Here is a 22,943-nt window from a genome sequence, read left to right on the forward strand (position 1 = left end):
ATTTTTGCAAAGCTACTATAGATTAGTAGTAATTCAGAACTAGATTTCATGGTAAAGATCCAACTATAGCGAGAATAATCATCAATAAAGATAATAAAACATCGAGATCCACCAATACTAGTAATAGGAGAAAGTCCCCAAACATGAGAATGACTTAACTCAAAAATGCTATTAGTGATAGATTCACTATTACTGAAAGGTAAAGTTGGTTGTTTGCCTAACTAGTGTGAAGTAAAATCAAAATTGTCTTTGGACACATAGTCTAATAGACCCTTAGAAGATAATTTTTGTACCTGAGAATAGGGTGCATGACCAAGACGAGTATGCCAAAGTGCGAGAGAAGGTAAAGAAGAAACCGCAACATTTGCAGCAGCAACAGAAATAGGAGTAACAAGTGGAAGATGAAGGTTATCCATGAGAAACATACACCCAACTCTAGGACCGGTCCCAAGCTCTTGCCCTGTCCTTAGATCTTGCACAATACATCTAGAATAGTCAAAGATAAAGCGATAATCTAGTTTAGCTAATTATCCCGCAAATAATAAATTATAGGATAGATCAAGTACATGGAGGACTCTAGGAACTAAAAGGTTGGAGGTCAAAACAAACCCTAAACTATTGCCATGTAAAGTGGAACCATCGGCTATATGAATATTTAGAGGGTGTGGTGCAAGTTCAAGTTTAGAAAATAAGGACGAGTGAGGTGTCATGAGGTTGCAACAGGCAGAATAAAAAAACCAAGATTGAGACTTACCACGCAAAACTGAGAGAGCACTGGAAAGAGATGCATTACCAGCCATACTAATAACCTGAGCTATTATGTCCTATAGTTTAGTTAAGGAGAGGTGAATAATGGATCGAAAAGATTAAGACTCAGATGAGACGAAAGACATTGGTAGAGTAGACTCAGAATTGGCAACAGATGCAGTAGATTTGTTACAATGGTAGCAAGTCTCAATAGTGTGGCCAAGATGCTTGCAATAGTTGTAGAACTTTTTCTTAGACTGCTTGCGACTATTGCCAAAGATAGAGGCATCAAACCCTAATTGCGAAGGTTGCTCTAAGGGAGCAGAGGGAGTAATAGCCAGAACATTCAGCTTATTCTGGGCTTGAAGGATTGCAAGATGAGCTTCTTCTCTAGCCAACTCATTTACAGCAATATTAAGAGGAGGAGGAGGATTGCGATTAAGAAGCTGACCTTGAATGGGTTCATAGGCTTTGTTAAGTGACATCAAGAACTCATAGAGATGAAATTCATCTCGAACAGCAGCATATTGTTAAGCATCTTTTGAGTATTTCCAAGTTGGATCAAAAAGGTCAATTCGGTCCCAAAGGAAGCGAAGCTGATCATAGTAGTCATTGATAGATTGCCCTAATTCTTGCTGGAGTTGATGCAACTCAACCACTAACTGATATTTCATGGATCCGTAAAAAGTGGAATATCATTTGGCCAACATATCTCATGCAGATTTTGCATCATCAAAACTGTCCAACAAATTGGAGATGGAACGAATGGATTATATGGTTATGACTATCTCATTCAACTAGGCGAGCAGTGAATGCAGTAGCTTCTTCGGCTGCCCCCTTGACAGGAGTAGTGATTGCACCAGCACAATATTGCCAAAGCATGTAACCCTTAAGAAAATTGTGCATAACTTGAGACCAAGATAAATAATTCCTAGTCCCCTCCAATATAGTATTGATGAGGCGAGAAATAAAAATATCCTTTTTATCCATCTAGAGATGTAATATGCAAAAATATACTATAAAAATGAAATCTATGCATAAAATTGAGTAAGGAGAATCTGGCCTGATAATGCCAACACCGGAAAAGTCAATGGTCAAAGGCAACGGTCAACAATCTGGTCAATGGTCAACAGTCAAGTCAATGGTCAATGCTGGGGATCAACGGCTAATAGTGGCGTGCTTGCGTGGCAAGCTAATGTGATGGTGGGACCCAGTAATGATTGTGTTAAATTACACCAAGTAAATTCCCAAGTAAGTGGAGGGTCACTATGGACCGCTTAAGTCCCACTTTCGTAGACATAATTTTCCTTAGACATATAATTAGCACAATATAACTCCTGAGACCTCCGATCTAGCATGTAGACTGCCGACGATTAGCGTGTGAGGTGTATAGACTCCAAAGCAGAGGATGTAGTGGTTTGTGGTGTCGTTCTTTGACGGCAACGGAAGCGTGATAGGGAATGAGCAACACCAAGAAAACAAGACTGCTAAGAAAAGGTCAAAGTAGTGGCTCTGATACCATGTTAGAAATACTGAACAAGTATAATTGTATTTCATATTCATAGGACTTTACACAGGTGCCTATTTATATAGGAGGCACGGAGTGCTGTACAAGTATAGTACAAGTGCAATACAAGTGTGTAGTACAAATGCAGTATAAGTGTATAGTATAATAAATAAGAAATATACAAGTAAATAAGGAATACAAAGTTTTTTTTTTTTTTTTCCATTTCTTATTATTTTAAAATAATATATTAAATAATATCTTATTGAGAAAAATATTTTTCAAAAATGACGCTCACATAATTTTGATGAATCAAATAACAAGATTTACCATGTATCAAGACTAACTTTTATTCTAAACAAATCTTACTATACCAAGTACTCAGATTTGCTTGCCCGCGTTGAATTAGACCAAACAAATCAAACAAACCCAAATATACGCCAATAGTCAAACACGTCCGGAATTAATTTGAGCGCGAAAGTCCTGACCCACATTTCACGCGGGGCAGAGAAATCCTCGATCATACCAACACTGCTTTAATGCTCAACCACTTCTTGCCCTTCTAGTGAACCAACGGAGCCCAGCCCCACCTTTTAACTCCATCCTCAGCCCCATCTGTCCCCGCCTTTCATTCCTACATCCAACCACGCATTATAATTTATAAATGCAATCGCCCACGGCTTTGAGTGAACGTACACCCTCAAAAAAGAAAAACAATCTTGAGATATTCTTGGCTTCAAAGCATCCTTGTGACATCCACCTCCTCATTTGGATCCCTAACTTAGCTAGCTACCTACCTCTCCCTCCCTCACTCATCTACGTTACTCCTCTACGATTCATACCGCCACCCCTGCCATAAAACACTACCCTGCCTTTCATTTTAATTACCAACTAAAAGTAAGCACGCAGCCAGCCATGCCTAATCAGAATGCCTTTCTCCGGCGACTCTTTTGGCTGAAATGCTTCTTCTTACTGGTTATCTGTCAGGCCGTTTGCAGCCCTCCCGGGGACCCCATCACGTGCACCTCCGCAAACAGGAACTGCACCATCAGCAACTCCTACGGCGTCTTCCCCGACCGCGCCGTGTGCCGCGCGGCCAACGTGGTGTACCCCACAACGGAGGAAGAACTAGTCGCGGCGGTGGCGGAGGCGACAGCCGGGCGAAGGAAGATGAAGGCGGTGACGCGGTTCTCTCATACCATTCCGAAGCTGGTGTGCCCCGACGGCCAGGACGGGGTTCTCATCAGCACCAAGTATCTGAACCGAACGCTGGAGGTGGATGCTTCGGCGATGACGATGAAGGTGGAGAGTGGGGTTAGCCTGAGGCAAGTGATCGGGGAGGCGGCGAGGGCAGGGCTGGCGCTGCCCTACGCGCCGTACTGGTGGGGGTTGACGGTGGGGGGAATGCTGGGGACGGGGGCGCATGGGAGCTCGCTCTGGGGGAATGGAAGCTCTGTTCACGACCACGTAGTGGAAATTAGGATAGTAAGCCCGGGGGCAGCTCCAGAGGGATATGCTAAGGTGCGAACGCTTGACAACACGGATCCGGATTTTAATGCTGCTAAGGTCTCGCTTGGAGTTCTTGGGGTCATTTCACAGGTATGGTTTGGTTAATTTTATTAAGAGAAATGATAACCTTCATAAAAATGAAATCATTAGTAGGGATTATATCATACAATAGAGCGTGGGAGATGTCTCTCGGAATATAATCCCGAGAAGGCTAGCCACATTTTGATTTTGAGAAAATACAAGGTGTAGATGGATAGACGCCACACTCAGAAAAGGTTTCCGGTCACACTTCGTCTCTTCTAAGTAGCAATCATACATTTATTTTAATTTTTTTTAGTTTATAACCAAGAAGTACTTTGGAGACTACTCAATGTCCTTGAAAAATTTACTAATCTATTCTAAACCAACTAAGAAGTACTTTGGAGACTACTTAGTGTCATTGAAAAAATTACTAATCTATCATAAACCCAAAAGAGTTTTAAATGAAAACTCATAACGAACAAACTACTAGTTTTGTGCTTAGAGAAAGACTTACAATGAAGGGTTTCTCTAATAGAATTTGAAACCCTCAAATTGTGTTGTTATATTAATGCATGTTTAACAAGTTTCATATCCATGATTTGAGAAATTATACAAGCAAACCTGCTCTTCCATATTATCTATGTGCCTATTTTTTTCATTATACTCTTTATATGTCTAAAGCAAACAAATATGAGACCACATGTTACACATTTAAAAAAATAAGCACATGAACACAATGGACATATAGGTTCCTCTACATAATATCACCATAATATTGTACTTACTTTGGCTGAACTAATTAATGTAAGAATCAACCAATCAACCTAAACGCTCAAGGGTCTGATTGGAGCCTAAAAGTAGGTTTTTATACATTATCGAAAAACTTCTTACATATATTTTGGATAAAATATATTCATTTTATATAATGTCTTTTAATTTAATTTTTCTCACATTTTAAATTCAAGGTTATGTTTAATTCACAGAAAGTCCATTCTTAAGAATAGAATGGTTAATATAGAATGATTTGATTGTGTGTGTATGTGTGGGGGGAGGGGGGCTTCTACTATAAAATAAATAATAATATAAAACTTTTTACGACTCCATAACAAGGAATAAATAAGGATTAATAATAATTCCTAATTTCGTCATAAGAATGTTTATTCCTTTCCTTTTTAATGTCAGATCCATAAAATATAAAGGAATAAACAAATAGTAACTATTATCAAGGGAAGTTGTCTATTTTCAAGTTTCTCACTGTAGTAACCATCTTATTAATAGCATAAGTCATTAATTGAAGTATATAAACTTTTTTAAGCAAGAATAACAACCCAAATATATGATTATGATAGTAAATTATTCTAATATTGCCAATGACATTTGACATGGTGACATTAAAGTTACCCTCATATTTAAAAAATTATACAAAGATTTCTTTTCAAATAACGTTAGGATTAATTTTTTATAAAAACGAACAAGTAAGATGATGATCTGAAAAATTGTAATAACGATGATCATAAATTATACGACGATGATGATGATGATAGCAACTTAACCCCAACCAATAAAGTTTGACATAATCCATCAACTTAACCCCAACCAACCAAGTTTCAGCCTCGCATCACAAACAATAAACTTGTTTTCATATAATTTTAAAGAATATACTAGTAGTTCAAAATAATTGACTCTTAACCATACATACTCTTGCTTTTTAAGTGAAGTTGCAAAAAAATAATAAACGTGATTTTATATTTTATTGAAGAAATAAAAAAAATAAAATAACTTCAAACCAACACAATTGTTATGGCAATATTGTACATTAATAAAAGATTTTTTTTTTTTCATTTGATAAACAAAAAGTCTTGTTGAATAAAATGGAAGAGAATGATAATGGTGATAGCAATGGTGATGCTGATGATGATGATAAACTATATTTACCCCAAGGAGGTTTGACCTAAATATACTAAAATTACTCCTATCCTTCAATAAAAAAGAAAAACAATTGCACTAACAAAATTCTTTCTAATAATCTTAACAAGATTAATGAGTCTTAATTATACTCTCACTTTTTTTTAATGAAATTTCAAATCATTAACAAAAAATGATTATGTTTATTTTAAGAAAATAAAAAATGAAATAACTACAACTTAAAATATTGTTGTGGCAATAAACATTATTGAATGTAATTTTATTTAATAGATAAACAAGTATGATGACCAAAATGGATGATGAGATGATATACTACACAAACATTAATGATGAGACTTTGTCATAATCACACTAAAATCACCATTGTATTTTTGTGAAAAACAAAAAGTATAACTAAAACTTCTTTCTAAGGAAATTAATTAATAATTAATATTAAAATATCAAAATCGAAGAATCTTAACTATACCCTCACTTTTTAAATGAAGTTGCAAATAATTAAGAAACAACATTACTTTATTTATTTGAGCAAAATAAAAAAAATAAAATAACTGCAGCATGTATTAATGTTGGGGCAATACACTTTAATAGAAGTAGCTTTTGAATCTTTTTTTTTTTTTTTATATAAATGTGTGTGTGTATATATATGGATATATTTAGCGATCTAGTTGCTCAAGGGCTCTTTTAAACCTTGTTATTGGAGGCCTAACATGAATTTTTCAAAATTTTCAAAAGAAAAATAGAGATATCTCTTCTGTTACCCTAAAGGAAAATTATCAAGATTATATATTATTAAGAGATCACTAAAATGTGATGATATATAATTTCTTTGAACGCTTTTGTGCAGATTAATTTATTAAAGGGTTGAAACTCTCTTAAGTCATCATTTTTATTGTATCTATGAAGTAAAATTGATCTCTCTGTGTAGAATAAAAGATGAAACAAATAAAACACTTTCATAATAATATCATTTTAAATAAATTTATATTATTTATTCACTTTGCTTACTTAAATCTATAAAAAGATCTTGTAACCACGGTATTCCTCCGCCATAAGTGAGGGTATATTAATAAATAAATGGATGTGTCGTCCTCTTTTTTATTTTTTTTTAGAAAAAAAAAAACTATAAAAAGATGAATAAGATACATTTGACTTAGAAATATATAATCAGATGATTTCTATATAAAGCTTCTCAATATTTCAACACATAATATGATTTACATGCAAGTTTCTCCAATTTATAAAAGTATTTAAAAATAAGTAAACCATATTATTATATTAGCTATATATTTAGTGATACAACTCACAAATGTCACCATGAGTGCCAGTGAAGGATGGATCAAGGCCCATCTCCATATAGTAATAATTTGACTTAGTTTTTAATTTGCCACAATAAGTTATAAAATATTAGATAAATAGGTTTTTTTTTTTTTTTTATAACCTGAGGACTCCAACCACCATCGCACCACTTTGGATGCTAGGGTATGACACAAAACTCGGGGGTGAAAGCTGCCCCCCCCCGATTGAAGCACCCTTAGTAATTCACTGTGGTAAACTCTCAAAATGGAATTGAATATGTGACCTTGGGGTCACTCAAATCATAAGTTGTCCTTACTAATTGAGCCAACCCAACTGGTCTAAATAGGTATGTTAATAATTGCACACATTGATACAAGAGCTCTTATAGTAATTAAATGCCAATTCGTGGGATGTGAACATGAGTGAACATGACTTTGAAATGTTTTGGATGCAAGTAAGTATAATTATGCAAAATTTCAAGCATGCTATAATAAAAATAAAAAATAATAATAATAACAAAATTTTCTCCGATGACATAACATGTTATAGGAATATTCTTTTCCTCATTTAAGAATCTTCCGCCTTCATCAACTCTAGGCTGAATTTTTAGAATAAATAAAAATTAATTAGTAATAGAAGACATCAATTTTAATATTTGCGTCTATTATTATTATCATCATCATCATCATCAACAACAACAACAACAACAACAACACCATCAAAAATTTGTCATATATCATCACCATCATCATCAATATTAAGGGTAACTTACATTGGCTCTAAGTAAAATTTATCATGATTGTATTGAACTCCTTCATATTTCTAAATTACACTAGCACCCTCTCAATTGGTTTACTTAAAGAGTATCATGAAGGAAAATTATTCTTATAATCTCACTTCTAAGAAGAGATTAAAATTTTAATAAATGGCATTATTTTTTATTTAGAGCCCAAGAAAATCAAATAACTTGAGTCTACACGACCACATTTATTAATGGAACTAAAAAAAATACCTTTTTTTTTTTTTAAAAATACCTTTTTTTAAAAAAAAATATCCGCAATATTCTTACTATTATGATGGATAGTATAGATAAAATTATAGTTTTTCTTCTTTTTTTTCCTTACCTTTTGCAATTATATTGGCTATATATTTTATTTATCTTTTTGGATATATATATATAGCTTGTCATATATGTACTAAATGTTTTAAATGTAATGCTTTTTAGTTGCAATTGCCATGAAAGCTATCATAGCATGTGGAATATTAGGAGTCAAATGCTTAGCGAGAGAGAAGAATATACATATAGTTACTCTTCCAAAAGGTTTATAGGATAATTGATTTGTATATAAGATTCGATTGTTAGATCACCTAATTAGCTATTGATTAATTAATTTGCAAAATTATAACTTAGATTAATGAAAAAAAAAAGGTGCAGCATTATTCTGCATGGGCAGTTAGATTAGATATGCTAGAGATGATATATTGGTGTCTCTATTGCACTTTTCTTTTATGAAGTACCAATTAGCCATGGATTATCAACTTGATTGAAATAGTTCTGACTTCTTTGTAGCATTGAATATCTCTTTGTATTATAATATCAAGCTATCTTTACTCTTTGTTGGTAGTATACAAGGTCTTCTACACTTAAACACATCTTAAATGAGAGCTAGCTAGCTTGTGCATCTCTCTTTGGATTGATTAGTACAACAACGTATAATTGTTCCAAATTGATGAAATAACTACTTATCATAATTGAATTAAAGATATCACAATATATGTCAAAGAGATCCTTAAATAATTCATTTAGATGCCTTGTTTTTTGGACAAACCCTTAGTTTTCTCTCAGTAATTCAATATTTCATAAAGTGCTCTATACCTCATATCACATTATGATTGTTATACCAAAGCAACATCATCCTAATGATCCATCACAGATAGGGATTAACACCCTAGAAAGCAAGATCATCAATTAGGACACATGTATAGTATTGAAGATTGAACAATTAAAATGCATACGTAAACATGATGCGTTGTTTCATGCTACAAAATTTTTTATTTTTTTCTTCTTTTGCATAGTTTTTGGAATGTTTATGATTTTGAAATTTTAAAATATAAGTATAAATATTGAGCACAAAAGGCCTTTCATCCATGGATTTTGATGGAAACCTATAGGAAGGAGAGTGTCAAACATTTGGTGTGCACACATACACAAACCTATGTATAGCGGAAGAGTGTAAGATTAATTGTGCCATGAAAGAAGTGATACGCGATCAAGTTCTAGTTATGTGTCTACTAGAAAATCTATGATACTTAAAAAAAATGAGTACCCAAGAATGTACATTTTCTACAACTTATGAAAGAATGTAACAACACAAAGGGATAAAATATACAAATAGAAAGTACAGTAGAAAAACACCCAAAAAAATATGAAAACTAACGTAATCCCTTGAACCTCTTAACATTGGAAATTATGTCGTATACAATCATGAAAACAACTTCATTTGAGGCAATCAAGGGATTAAAATTTAATCTATCAAAAAGTCGCATCTTCCCGATCAGAGCCCTTAAAGACACAGAGAAAAAGGAACGGAAGCTAGTAACATGGAAATCAAAGTTTCTTTCAATAGGAGGTAGACTGACATTGATTAACTATGTTCTTTCCAATCAACCCATTTACTTTATGTCTATGTTCCCCATGCAAAAGAACGTGATTCAGGTTTTAGAAAGGCTGCAAAGGGATTTTTCTGGAAAGGAACAGAAGAGAAATTTAAATTCTCTCTCGCAAAGTGGAGTTTAGTGTCTCAAACCAAATGCCATAGTGGACTTGGAATCAAACACCTTGACACCATGCACAAAGCTCTGTTTGGGAAATGGATTTGACGCTTTTGCAGAGAGGGAAAGAGCCTACAGATATCGGTGATAGGTATCAAATATAGGTATACGTCCTCTAATTGGTTTTCGTCAAAGCACTCTATATGCATCAATTGGAGCTTATGGAATTTCACAAAATTCAAGCCAACTATTTGGGATCACATGAAGATCAGAGTGGGAGATGGAAACAAAACAAGTTCTGGTTGGATATTTGGGCCACCAATGCAACTCGTTAGGATCTCTACCAAAACCAGTTTACTTTGGCCGACCAAAAAAAAAGTTAAAAGTGGCGAACGTTCTTAGTTTTCCCAACCATAGACCACTCTAGGATATTTCTTTCATTAAGAAGATTAGAGGCAAGGAGGGCGATCAAGTCATTGAGTTGCTCAAACTAGTCTATGAAGCAACAATGAGTAGGGGGACCTCGATTCTTGTTCCTAGGAACCCACAAGTTCCAAAGCTTTCCCAGTGGCCAGTTGTTATAAACTCCTTTAAAAAGAAAAAATCCATTTAAACTCTCGACTACCCTCCAATCAGATTTGGAACTCTTTCATTATCTCAAAGGTCATTATTTTTTGCTGGTTTGTTATTAACAATAGAATTTTGATAGTTAAGAATTTACAAAAAAGGGGATGGAAGATGGCTTCAATGTGCGTTCTTTGTAAGGAGGAAAGTGAAGGAGTAGATCATATTTTTCTGATGGGTGGAGAGGTACACTCAGTCACTGGATGTGACTGAAACTCAGTGAGGATAAATACCAAATAAGTATATTTCAATCTTGAAAATAATACAGAGGAATTCAAAAACAAAATCTCTCGCTCACTCACTGGCTTTACACTCTCAACACACCACATTTTACATTGCACACACACTCACCTATTTATAGCAATTAGAGAAAACAAATAATCAACAATTGTAGGAATCAAACTTCAATGGAGGTGGGCTGGTAGGTGGAGTAGGTTGCCTGCCAATCTCTAATATCAACAGCAGTGGGCTGCCGGCCATCTCCACATTTAGTCAAGGTTAATATTTTCAACATCCCCCCTTAAACTTGACTCTGCTAACTTTGTCATTCCGAGCATTGTCTTCAATCTTGTAAAAATATCATGTTTGAGTGGCTTTGTGAAAATGTCAGTAATCTGATCATACGTTCTGCAAGATATCAATTCCACTTCTTTCTTCTTGACATGCTCCCTGATAAAATGATACCGAGTATCAATATGTTTGCTTCTTTCATGGTAAACTGGATTTTTCGCAAGTACAATCGATGATCAGTTGTCGATGTAAACTTCTGTGGGGTTATCTTCAAGAAATCCCAGATACTTCAGTACATTCCTAATCCATATACCATGACAAACAGCCGAGATGGCAGCAACATACTCAACTTCACATGATGACAACGTTACGATGGGTTGCTTCTTTGAAGACCATGTAAATGCTGTATCTCCCATGAAAAATGTGAATCCAGTCGTGCTTTTTCTTTCATCAAGATCTCTTCCCCAATCGCTATCTGAATAGCCAATAAGTCTGCAATCACCTCTTGATGAATAAAACATACCATCGGTGATGGTACCTTTGACATATCGGAGTATCCTTTTCGCTGCATTCAGGTGGGACTAGTCAGGAGTCTCCATGTACCTGCTAACAAGTCCAACTCCATAAAGTATATCTGGTCTTGTGTACGTCAACTACCTCAAGCTTCCAACCAGACTCTTAAAATATGTGGGGTCAACATCTCCTTGCTCATTCTTTCTCAACTCCAATCCTGTTTCAACCGGAGTTGTCATTGGGTTGCATTTGTCCATCCCAAACTTCTTCAATACTTCTTTTGCATAATGGCTCTGGGAGATGAAAATTCCTTTCTCGCTTTGCACGACTTCTATGCCAAGGAAGTGAGCCATTTGGCCAATATCCGTCATTTCGAATTCTTTGACCATGCTCCTCTTGAAAGCGGCAAACATCTCTGGATTGTTGTCGGTGAAGATCAAATCATCAACATATAGGCAAACTATCAGCATGCTTCTATCTGTCTCCATCTTTATGTAAAGCGCATGCTCGTAGGGACACTTCTCAAATCCATTCTTTTGGAAGTAGTCATCAATCCTCATATTCCACGCACGAGGTGCTTGCTTCAAGCCATAGAGTGCTTTCTTTAACTTGTACACTCTGTCTTCTTTTCCCTTCATTACATATCCAGGTGGTTGATCGATATAAATCTCTTCTTCTAGAAAACCATTCAGAAATGCTGATTTCACGTCTAGCTGGTAAATTTTCCATCCATTTTATGCTGAAAGTGAAATAAGTAATCTGATGGTTTCAAGTCTGGCAACCGGGGTAAAGATTTCTCCATAATCAATCCCTTCTTTTTACTTGTAGCCTTTGGCGACAAGTCTTGCTTTATATCTCTAAACTTCTCCTTGAGCATTCTTTTTGGTCTTGTAGACCCATTTCACACTAATGGTTTTACGGCCCTTCGGGGGATTTGTCAACTCCCAAGTTTTGTTCTTCTCGATGGATTGAATCTCCTCATCCATCCCTTTTCTTTATTGGTCTTCTTCGTTAGCTTCCTCAAAGCTAACCGGGTCGCTGGTTAACAATAGACAGTAAAGAGTAACATACTCTTCAATTAGTTCTGTATTTTCATACAGATAGGCTAGATTTCGAACTCCTCTAGGTCTCATGTCTGAGATTTCACGCTCTATTAGTGATAGAGCTTCATTCCTCCGTGATGAAACTTGTGGAGGTATCTGCAGCTCGAGAATTTGTGGCTCGATAGCCACTTCTCTTGTCTGTGTAGGTTCTTCTCCTTCAAGTGTCAATTTCGCATCTTTGGAACATTCAACTTGGTCCCATTTCCGGGATTCATTTTCTTCAAAGATGACATCCCAGCTGTGAAAGACTTTCTTGTTAATGGGATAGTAGAGTCGATATCCCATGGTGCTATCGCCGTATCCAACAAGGATACACTTCTCTCCTTTATCTTCTAGCTTTGTCCTTCTTGCTTCTGGGATCTTGGCATAGGCTATGGAGCCAAACACCCTAAGATGATTCACACTGGGCTTGTGAGTACTCCAGGCTTCATATGGTGTTTTTGTATCAAGACTCTTCGTCGAACACCTATTGAGCAGATAGACTGCACATAATACTGCTTCTGCCCAAAAACTCTTGGGCACATTTTTATCCTTTAACATGCTTCTAGCCATGTTAAGGATTGTGCGATTCTTCCTTTCAGCTACATCATTCAACTAGGGAGTGTATGATGGTGTGAACTGTTTTTGAATCCCTTGTTGTCTAAGGAATTCCAGGAAAGCTTCGTCTTTGTACTCTCCTCCTTGGTCTGACCGGAGTGACTTGATGCGGTAGCCACTCTATTTCTCCATAAGAGTTTTGAACCCTTTGAACTTGTCGAAAACTTCTGACTTCCTTTTCAGGAAGTATACCCAGGTCTTCCTACTGTAGTCATCAATGAAGGTGAGGAAGTATCGATTCTGTCCATTTGAAAATGGTCTTAGTGGACCACACACGTCCGTGTGTATTAGCTGGAGCAGCATGGTTGTTCTCCAGTCGGCTTGCTTTCCAAAGCTGTTTCTGTGTTGCTTACTCAAAATACAACTTTCACATATCATATTTGGATGATGGATATTGGGTAAGCCCTTCACCATCTTCTTGCTTCCCAATTATTTCAAACTTTCAAAGTTTAAATGCCCATACCTTAGATGCCATAGCCAGTCTTTGTCTTTGATGATAGCGCTCAAACACCTTGACGTATCATGTTGAATGGCAAGCGGAAACATTCGATTCTTTGCCATTTGAACTCGAGTAACAAGCTTTCCTCGAGCATCTATTATCACCATCTACTTATCACTGAGGCTAATTCAATAGCCTCTCTCCACGAGTTGTCTGAGACTAAGTATATTAGTCTTCATGGCTGGCACATGGTAGACGTTGGAGATGTAAGCATGATCTCCAGACTTCTGTTTGATCAAAACATCTCCTCGCCCTTGGATTGGGATTTTAGAATTATCACCGAAAGAGATCTCCCCCTGAACTTTCTCATTAAGTTCAAAGAATAGCTTCTTTTTTCCAGTCATATGGTTGCTGGCTCCAGAATCAAGGTACCAAACACCCTCGTCCTAAGGAGTTGCATTGTGTGCCATCAGCATCAATGACTCTCCATCTGCATGATCAGTTTCGGCAAGGTTGGCCTCCTCACTAACCTTTTCTTGTTGTCGCCCCCAACATTCATTGCTATAGTGTCCATACTTGTGACAATTGTAGTATTGAATGTTTCTTTTATCTACATTCGAGCGATTATTGTATCCTCCTCTTCTTCCTTGTCCTCTGCCTTGTATGACATAGTTCTGTTGATTTCGTCCTCCTCTAGTGGGATCTCTTCTGCCTCTGCCGCCTTCTCTGGAATCAAAATTTCCATAATTTCTTCCACGAGATCCTCGGTCTCGTCCTCTTCCTTGCTGTGACGTCCCCCCTTTGTCGTATCCTTCTGCAATGAGGGACAACTTCGTTTGGAGGGCGTGCTCCAGTGCTTTATCATCACTTCTTCTATTAACTTTCTGCTCATGGGCTTGGAGTGAGCCCACAAGTTCTTCTATAGACATTGTTTCCAAGTCTTTTGTTTTTTCTAGGGTCACAGCTATATAATCATATTTTGGATCTAAAGATCGCAAAATTTTCTCAAAAATTCTCTCGTCATTGAGAATCTCTCCATTTCTTCTCATTTGATTTGATACTACCATTACTCGTGTATAGTAGTCTGCAATGGATTCTGCTTCATTTCTAGAGATTCGAACTCACCTCGCAATGTTTGAAGACGAATCTTTTTACTTTATCTGCACCTTTATGTGTTCGATGGAGAGAGTCCCAGACTTCTTTGGATGTCTTCGCGGAAGCGATGATTTCGAACGTGGCCTCATCAAGGCCTTGGTAGATTATGGATTTTTCCTTGCAATCTTTCTTTTGATCGGCTCGCAAGGTCGTTTTTTGAGCATCGGGCATAGCTGCTTCGACTTCTTTTTATGGGCTTTCTCTGTACCCATCTTCAACGATGTCCATGACATCCTGAGCACCTAGAAAGGCTCTCATTTGAATCGACCAATTGTCATAATTCTCTCGGGTCAATTTTGGAATGACTAATTGGATAGTACCGTTAGCCATTGAATTTAATATATAAAAATAGAGAAATGGGGACTGATTTTTGAAAATATGATGCTACCAATGTATTCAGAGGATCGAAAAACCTTAAGAACCAGTTTTGGGTTGCAAAGAACCGGTTCAAAAATCACTGAACCGGCTACAGGAAGTTCTGGTGAATTTTTAAACTAACCGGTTTAACTTAATGAGCATTTAACGACGTTAATGATCCCGTTACGCTACATGGCATTCTCTGTGCGTGCCGCGTGTCCGCTACTGGGAGGCAGGTTGGATGCGGGTCAAAGCTCGGGTACGGATCCGGCTTGCAAGTCGCTGATCCAGGTCGCCAATCGGGCGAAGAAGACGCGTACGGGTGCGTGAGGCGCATGCGGCAGTCTGCCGGAGTCTTCGTCAGCGCATGCGGCGCGTGGGAGGAGCGCTGTCTTCTTGGGAGGCGCGTGGGAGCGCATGTGGAGTCTCGTGGTGTCCGTTTGAAACGTGGTTTTCACCGTTAGAATCGTCTCGAAGCAAATTGCACAATGGCAGGATCAATTTGAGATTTGGAACAACTTCAAAATTGGGAAGAAAATTGAATTTCTCCTCTGTTCGCCTCTATTTGGCGAATTCCGGCGTACCTGGACGCTCTAATACCACTGATGGGTGGAGAGGTACACTCAGTCACTGGATGTGACTGAAATTCAGTGAGGATAAATAACAAACAAGTATATTTCAATATGGAAAATAATACAGAGGAATTCAAAAACAAAATCTCTCGCTCACTCACTAGCTTTACACTCTCAACACACCACATTTTACATTGCACACACACTCACCTATTTATAGCAATTAGAGAAAACAAATAATCAACAATTGTAGGAATTAAACTTCAACGGAGGTGGGCTGGTAGGTGGAGTAGGTTGCCTGCCAATCTCTAATGTCAACAGCAGTGGGCTGCCGGCCATCTCCACATTTAGTCAAGGTTAATATTTTCAACATTTTCTTCATTGCCATTACAATAGGAAGATTTGGAGCTTGGCCTGTAAAAACATGTTGAATCATTTGGTTATGCCAAAAAATCTCCTTCATTGTTCTTTTTGTGGAGTTCCACAAATCTAAAGGGTTTCCTTAGAAGATTAAAAGCAGCTTTCTGTTGGACAAAATGGAGGAAAGGAAAGACAAAATTTTTAAGAAAAAATACAATGCGACCCAAGTTGTGTACAAAAGATGTCTTACTAATCTGTTTCACTGGTTCAGGTCTAACTCCTTTTTGTCTAATCAAAACTGTAAGGAATTCAATTATATTTTTCCCAACATGGGAGGGTGATTTCTTCACTCTTTTTGTATCCCTTTTTGGGAGCTCCAAGCTTCTTGATTGGTTCTCCCACTATCAATGAATTTACCTATAAACTAAAAAAAGAACCAACAACATTTGCCTAGAAAGGTCAACACATTAGAAAGCTAGCTTTATCGGCGTGACACATTGACAGGCTCATCTCAAACACCCTAATTTTAAACAAATAAGAAAATATCAGTTGGACACAGCTAGTACACCTATGGTGGTAAAGAGAGGCATCAGTGTTGGACGGTAATCATTCCCATATAGGATGGAAGCCCATAATCACAGCAAGTTTCCAAATATAAAACTATGGACCTAAATGAAGGCCCCAAAAAAAAAAAAAATCCAAGGCGAAGGTATACAATCCTCCTCACTAAATTTCTAAAATCTTGAACCACTTTAGGCATCAAAGACTATTGCCTCAGAGTTGTCCTGGCATTGTTTTGTTTGCAAGTTGTAAAGTAGATAAAACAATTGAATTCATTCACTGAAGGAGTCTACAAATACTGATCCACGTTGGAGGCTAAAACAATTGTCCAAGCTTTCAAAGCTGATCAATGGTTGAAACTTGAACATCATTTATTATCCGTTTAGGTGCATAAATTTCGGACTTTGAAGTTAAATTTAGATAAATTTGATTAAAATTCAATATAATTTTATATTACGTTTTATTTGGAAACATTAATTTCCGATCTTGCATTAGGATTTGGGTAGATTTAGACAAATTTTAATTCAATATGTTTTAATTTTTTTTTAATGTTTGTAATCTAATTTTTTTTTTTTTATTGTTTGTTTGTTTAAATATCTATTCATTAGTATACCTACACGAAATGTGACTGTCTTTTGACAACTAGTTTCAATAAAATAAGGGATCTAAAAAATATCATAAATTTGGATTTTTAAGCTACTAGTTTAGAAATGAGAAAAAAATATTAAGAAATGACATAGCCACATACTTTCACTAATAATTAACAGTACTAATGAATAGAGTAAAGCAAAACTAAGGCCCACAATCAACCCCTTATGTTATGTTAAAAAAAAAAAAAAAGAGTTAATAATATTAAAATGGTAAAAATTTTAAAATTATCTTATCCATTTTAAAATCCAACTTTGTGCAATTGGTGAGGAATTAATGGACAAGGCATGTCAACATTGCTTGCTTCATTGCATTTGTTAGTTGCAATGTTCACTTTCCCAATATTCACAATTACCATTCACAATTCAATATTTACCAATCAATATTTCCATTTCAATATTCCCAGTAAATTCACATTTATCTACCGATAAATTCTCAATATTTCCATACTAGTTTCCTTTCATAATAATATGCATACATATATATATATATATATATATATATATATGAAGATATATTACATATCACATGTTTCATCATCTCCAGTATACACATATCAATATTTCATATTTTTCGCATTTCATAAAAACTCTTTCCATATTTCACATATTTCCTCATTTCTCTATATTCACAAATATCAGCATTTCATACTATCACTATTTTCACAAAAAAAAAAAAAAACTTTTCTATACATTCTTTATCTCATTTCCTTATTATCCATAAATCACCATTAACATTTCATCATTTACATATAATCATAAGCCAAATAAATTACATTTGTTAATCATATCCTATTAATTCTAAGGAAAATACAATAAATCGTTTCACATATAATTCACCCAGTATTTCACAAAAATACCTACTATACTTTATTCCCCTTACCTGACTTATTGAGATGCTCACAACAACACCCTATTTGACGCTCCCCAACGTTCCCAACTCAAAGCCTAAAAATTATATTTTTACCAAATTAATCACCTCATTAATTACCCACAACAATTTCAGTATAATATTACCTACATTTCAAATACTCCAAACAACACATAATACCCTTAAATCTCTTATTTACCCTTATTTTGGGATGGTGCCCAAGTTGGCCTAACTAACAAACTACTCAAGTAGACTTGAAGAGAATCTTCCCAAGAGTAGTGTGATACCTTCCGATCGTCGATCCGAGCTTTGAGGAAGCCAGAATTCTAAATAGAAGGGGAGAGGGATGAGTTTTTAGAAAAAGAGAAATATACTGCATGAAATTTTCTCGCTAAATCCCAAGCTCAGCTTATTTATAAGATACGGATTCATCGACGAGACACGTCACCTCGTTAACGAGTCCATGAAGGGAGTTCGTCGACGAGACACGTCACCTCGTTAACGAGTCCATAAAGGGAGTTCGTCAACGAACTCGTAACCCTCATCGACGAAATTCAGGCTCCACTAAACTTCTCTTGGTAAGTTCTCATCAACAAGACATGAGTTCCTATCGACAAACCTATAAAGGCTACTCGTCGACGAGCGCTCTGCGTTCGTTGACAAGACCCTGCTGAGTCTCCTTTTGAAAAATCATTTTTCTCTCCTTTTCCTTTATTGTTTATTTGCTATAATTCTTCGGGTCTTTACATTCTCCTCTCCTTATAAAAATTTCGTCCTCGAAATTTACTACCTCTAATATACACCATCCACTGAAGGAAAATTTTATTACTCACCCTTACTTATGGCGGAGGAATACCGTGGTTATAAAGGGTTCTGGGAGATTACAACCATTGAAATAAAATTCTCCCCAAAACCATTAAAATCTAAACACTAGCTAACCTACATTATACAAATTAAATTACATACCTTAACCCTAATTTTCGCTGAATAGGTGGGGATACCTTTGGCGCATCTGCTCCTCTAATTCCTAAGAAGCCTCCTCTACTGCATGTTTGCACCACAAAACTTTTACCAAGGGTATACTTTTTGTATGTAGCTCCTATTCTTTCCAGTCCAAAATCTGTACTGGCGCTTCTTTATAAGACAAAGCATCACTGAACTCCAATGCCTCATATCTGATCACATGGAAGGGGTTCGGGATGTATTTCCTCAACATCGAAATGTGAAATACATCATGAATTCTAGACAAAGCAGGTGGCAGAGCCAACCTGTAAGCAACTAGATCCACTCTCTCTAGAATCTCAAATGGCCCAATATATTTAGGGCTCAGTTTACCCTTCCTCCCGAATCTCATAACACCTTTCAACGGTGCCACTTTTAAGAACACATGATCCCCTATTCCAAACTCCAATTCTTACTGACGAGTATCAGCGTAACTCTTCTGCCGGCTTTGCACTATGTTGATTCTATCTCTGATAAGTCTAACCTTTTCCTGAGTCTGCTGTATCAGTTCTAGCCCCAATATCTATCTTTCACCAATATCATCCAAATATAACGGGGATCGGCACCTTTTGCCATATAATGCCTCAAATGGTGCCATCCCTATGCTGGTCTGATAACTATTATTATATGCAAACTCGACTAACGGTATAAACTGTAACCAACTGCCCCCAAAGTCTAGCACACATGCACGTAGCATATCCTTTAATATCTGTATCATCCTCTCCGTATGTAAATCTATCTGAGGATGAAATGCAGTGTTGAACGACAACTGAGAATTCATGGCCTCTTGCAAACTCCTCCAAAAAAAGAATGTGAACCATGGGTCTCAGTCTGAAATTATAGACATACGCACACCATGCATTCTCACTATCTCTTAAATATATAACTCTGCCAACCGGTTTAAGGAGTAGTTAACTCTAATAGGAAAAAAATGGGCAGTCTTCATAAGTTGATCCACCACTACCCAAATAGCGCCCTATCCGTGAAGCACCAGCAATAACCCAGTGATAAAATGCATCGCTCTATGCTCCCACTTCCACTCAGGAATATACAGCTACTACAATGACCCCATTGGTCTCTAATGCTCAACTTTCACCTACTAGCATGTCAAATACTATGCTACAAACTCGACAATTTCACTTTTCATTTTGCTCCCCCAAAACGAATCCCAAAGATCCATGTACATTTTAGTGCTACTAGGATGTGCCATATACAAGGATCAGTGCGCTTCCTCCAAAATCACTTTCTTAATCTCATGATCAGCAGGTACACATAACCTAGTACGGAACCTCAAGGCCCCATCATCTAAGATACTAAAATCTTTCTCCAGACCATCCTATACTTTCTCTATTAGCTCTACTAATTTTGCTTCACTTTTCTGTGCCACTTTAATTCTTTCCTGTAGAGTCGGTTTCAACACCAGATTAACAATAAAGACCTGATGATCACCCTCTACGAGTTCTATTCCCATTCTTTCTAGATCCATCTTAATCGAATGCTGAATCCCCACTGCAGATACTGATGCGCTCACGAATTTTTGACTTAAGGCATCAGCTTCCACATTAGCTTTTCCTGGGTTGTAACTGATGGTGCAATCGTGATCCTTTATCATATTTAACCATCTCCTCTACCTCATGTTCAATTCTTTCTACATGAAAATTTATTTCAAACTCTTGTGGTCAGTAAAAAATTTCACACCTACCCATATAAAGATAATGCTGCCAAATCTTTAGTGCATACACTACCACTACCAGCTCCAAATCATGGGTAGGGTAATTCTTCTAATATTCTTTCAACTGACATAAGGCATATGATATAACTCTCTCCTACTACATCAGAACACAACTAAGCCTTTTATGCAATGCATCGCTGTAAATCACGAAACCCTTCTCACCTGAAGGAATTGTCAACACCGGTGCAGTGATGAGTAGCTGCTTCAGCTCTTGCAAGCTCTGCTCATATTGATCTGACCATTCAAATTTTACCCTTTTCCTAGTTAACCTCGTCAATGGACCCAGAAATTTAGACAAACCCTCAAGGAACCTGTGCGATAGTATTCAGCCAATCCCAGAAAACTTCTAATTTCCTGCACATTCTTTGGTCGTACCCAATCTACTACTACCTCGATCTTACTTGGGTCTACTGAGATACCACCCCTAGAGATCATGTGTCCAAGGAAGGTAACCTGATTTAACCAGAATTCGCACTTCTTAAATTTCGCAAACAACTTCCCTTCCCTCGGTATCTAAAGTACTATTCTCATATGTTCTTTGTGCTCCTATGGGCTCTTTGAGTATACCAGTATATCATCAATAAATACCACCATGAACTAATCCAAATACTGGTGAAAATCCCTATTCATCAAATCCATAAACACCGCAGGAGCATTTGTTAACCCAAATGGCATGACCAAAAATTTGTAATAGCCATATCAAGTCTTGAATGTAGTCTTAGAACATCCTCTAATATGAATTTTACTTGATAATACCTAAACCGTAAATCTATTTTTAAGAAAACTTGTGTCCCCTATAGCTGATCAAACAAATCGTCGATGTGGGGAAGCGGGTACTTACTCTTGATGGCCACTTTATTAATTTCATGGTAGTGGATGCACATTCTCATCGACCCATCTTTCTTTTTCACAAATAAAATCGGTGCTCCCCAGGGCAACACGCTGGGCCGAGTAAATCCCCTATCCAATAGTTCTTGCAACTGATCCTTCAAATCTTTTAATTTTTTCGGTGTCATTATGTTCAGTGCTTTTGAAATCGGCGTTGTTCCAAGTACTAGATCAATTGAAAACTCTACCTCGCAATCAGGAGGTAGTCTCGACAAATCCTCAGGAAAAAACATCAAGAAAATCCCTCACTATCGGGATATCCATTAATCTCACCTCCCTTTCTAATGTCTCCTTTACACAAGCCACAAAACCCTGACAACCCTCTAGTAGCAACCGCCTCGCCTAAATGGCAGATAACAACTGTGGTGGGGTACGCACACAAGATCGCACAAACCTGTACTCCTGTTTTCCTGGAGGTCTGAACACAACCTCTTTCTGATGACAATCTATACTGGCACAGTGAGCGGCTAGCTAGTCCACACCCAATATCACCCCAAATCCTTGCATATCCAAGACAACTAGACCGGCCATTAAAATCCTTCCCTGAATACACACTAGACAATTGCTAAGTACTTTATAGTATATCCCCACAGACCTTGTTGGTGTAGCTACTGATAAACTAACCCCCAACCACTGAGTTTCAAACCCACATAATTTTACGAATTATTGGGCGATGAAGGAATGGGTCGCCCCTGAATCAAACAATGTAGTAGCTTTAAATGATAGAATTAAAATGGTACCCGTCACGATGTCTCCGTCAGCCTCCGCATCCCAAGTCTCAATGCATAAACTCGTGCCGACGTGGTATTCCTTTGCTGACCACCGCGAGGTGCCTGATGACCTCCTCTATATGGCCTCAGAGTAGGCACTATCACCGGGGGTGCACGACAATCCCTTGCCATATGTACCGGCTGATAACACCGATAGCAGACTGTCTCCCCAAGTCGGCATTCTCCCAAGTGCCTCTTATAACATGTAGGGCAAAGAGAGGGCATTTTTTTACCCTATCCTGCTCAATCACCTCCCCCCAGTCTCCGTCCTCCTCTACTGTTCTGCCTCCTCTATGGGCCCCAACTAGACCCTGCCTGAAACTCTGAAGGTACTGGCCTTTTCTCTTGACTCTGAGCTACGATACCTGTCTTCATGCAACTCTCGATCACTGCAGATCTGTCCACAACCTCAGCAAATGTCTAGGCCCAAAAACCTATGACCTACTCAAATACATTCTGTCTGAGGT

The 22,943-nt window shown here is 37.2% G+C and overlaps 1 protein-coding gene across 2 annotated transcripts in view; it reads left to right on the plus strand.

The window, feature by feature from the left end:
• The first annotated feature begins 2,874 nt into the window (after positions 1–2,874).
• The window catches only part of LOC131166076 (probable L-gulonolactone oxidase 6), a 37,691-nt gene continuing 17,622 nt past the window's right edge, over positions 2,875–22,943 (plus strand). The window contains exon 1 of one of the 2 annotated variants that reach the window (XM_058124316.1): positions 2,875–3,850. In XM_058124316.1, the coding sequence (XP_057980299.1) occupies positions 3,167–3,850 (684 nt within the window). In that variant the 5' untranslated portion in view covers positions 2,875–3,166. The remainder of the gene's footprint in view (positions 3,851–22,943) is intronic. The other variant, XM_058124317.1, reaches the window with a different exon arrangement.

The sequence above is a fragment of the Malania oleifera genome, chromosome 10 (assembly GCF_029873635.1).
Source record: "Malania oleifera isolate guangnan ecotype guangnan chromosome 10, ASM2987363v1, whole genome shotgun sequence".
NCBI lineage: Eukaryota > Viridiplantae > Streptophyta > Magnoliopsida > Santalales > Ximeniaceae > Malania > Malania oleifera.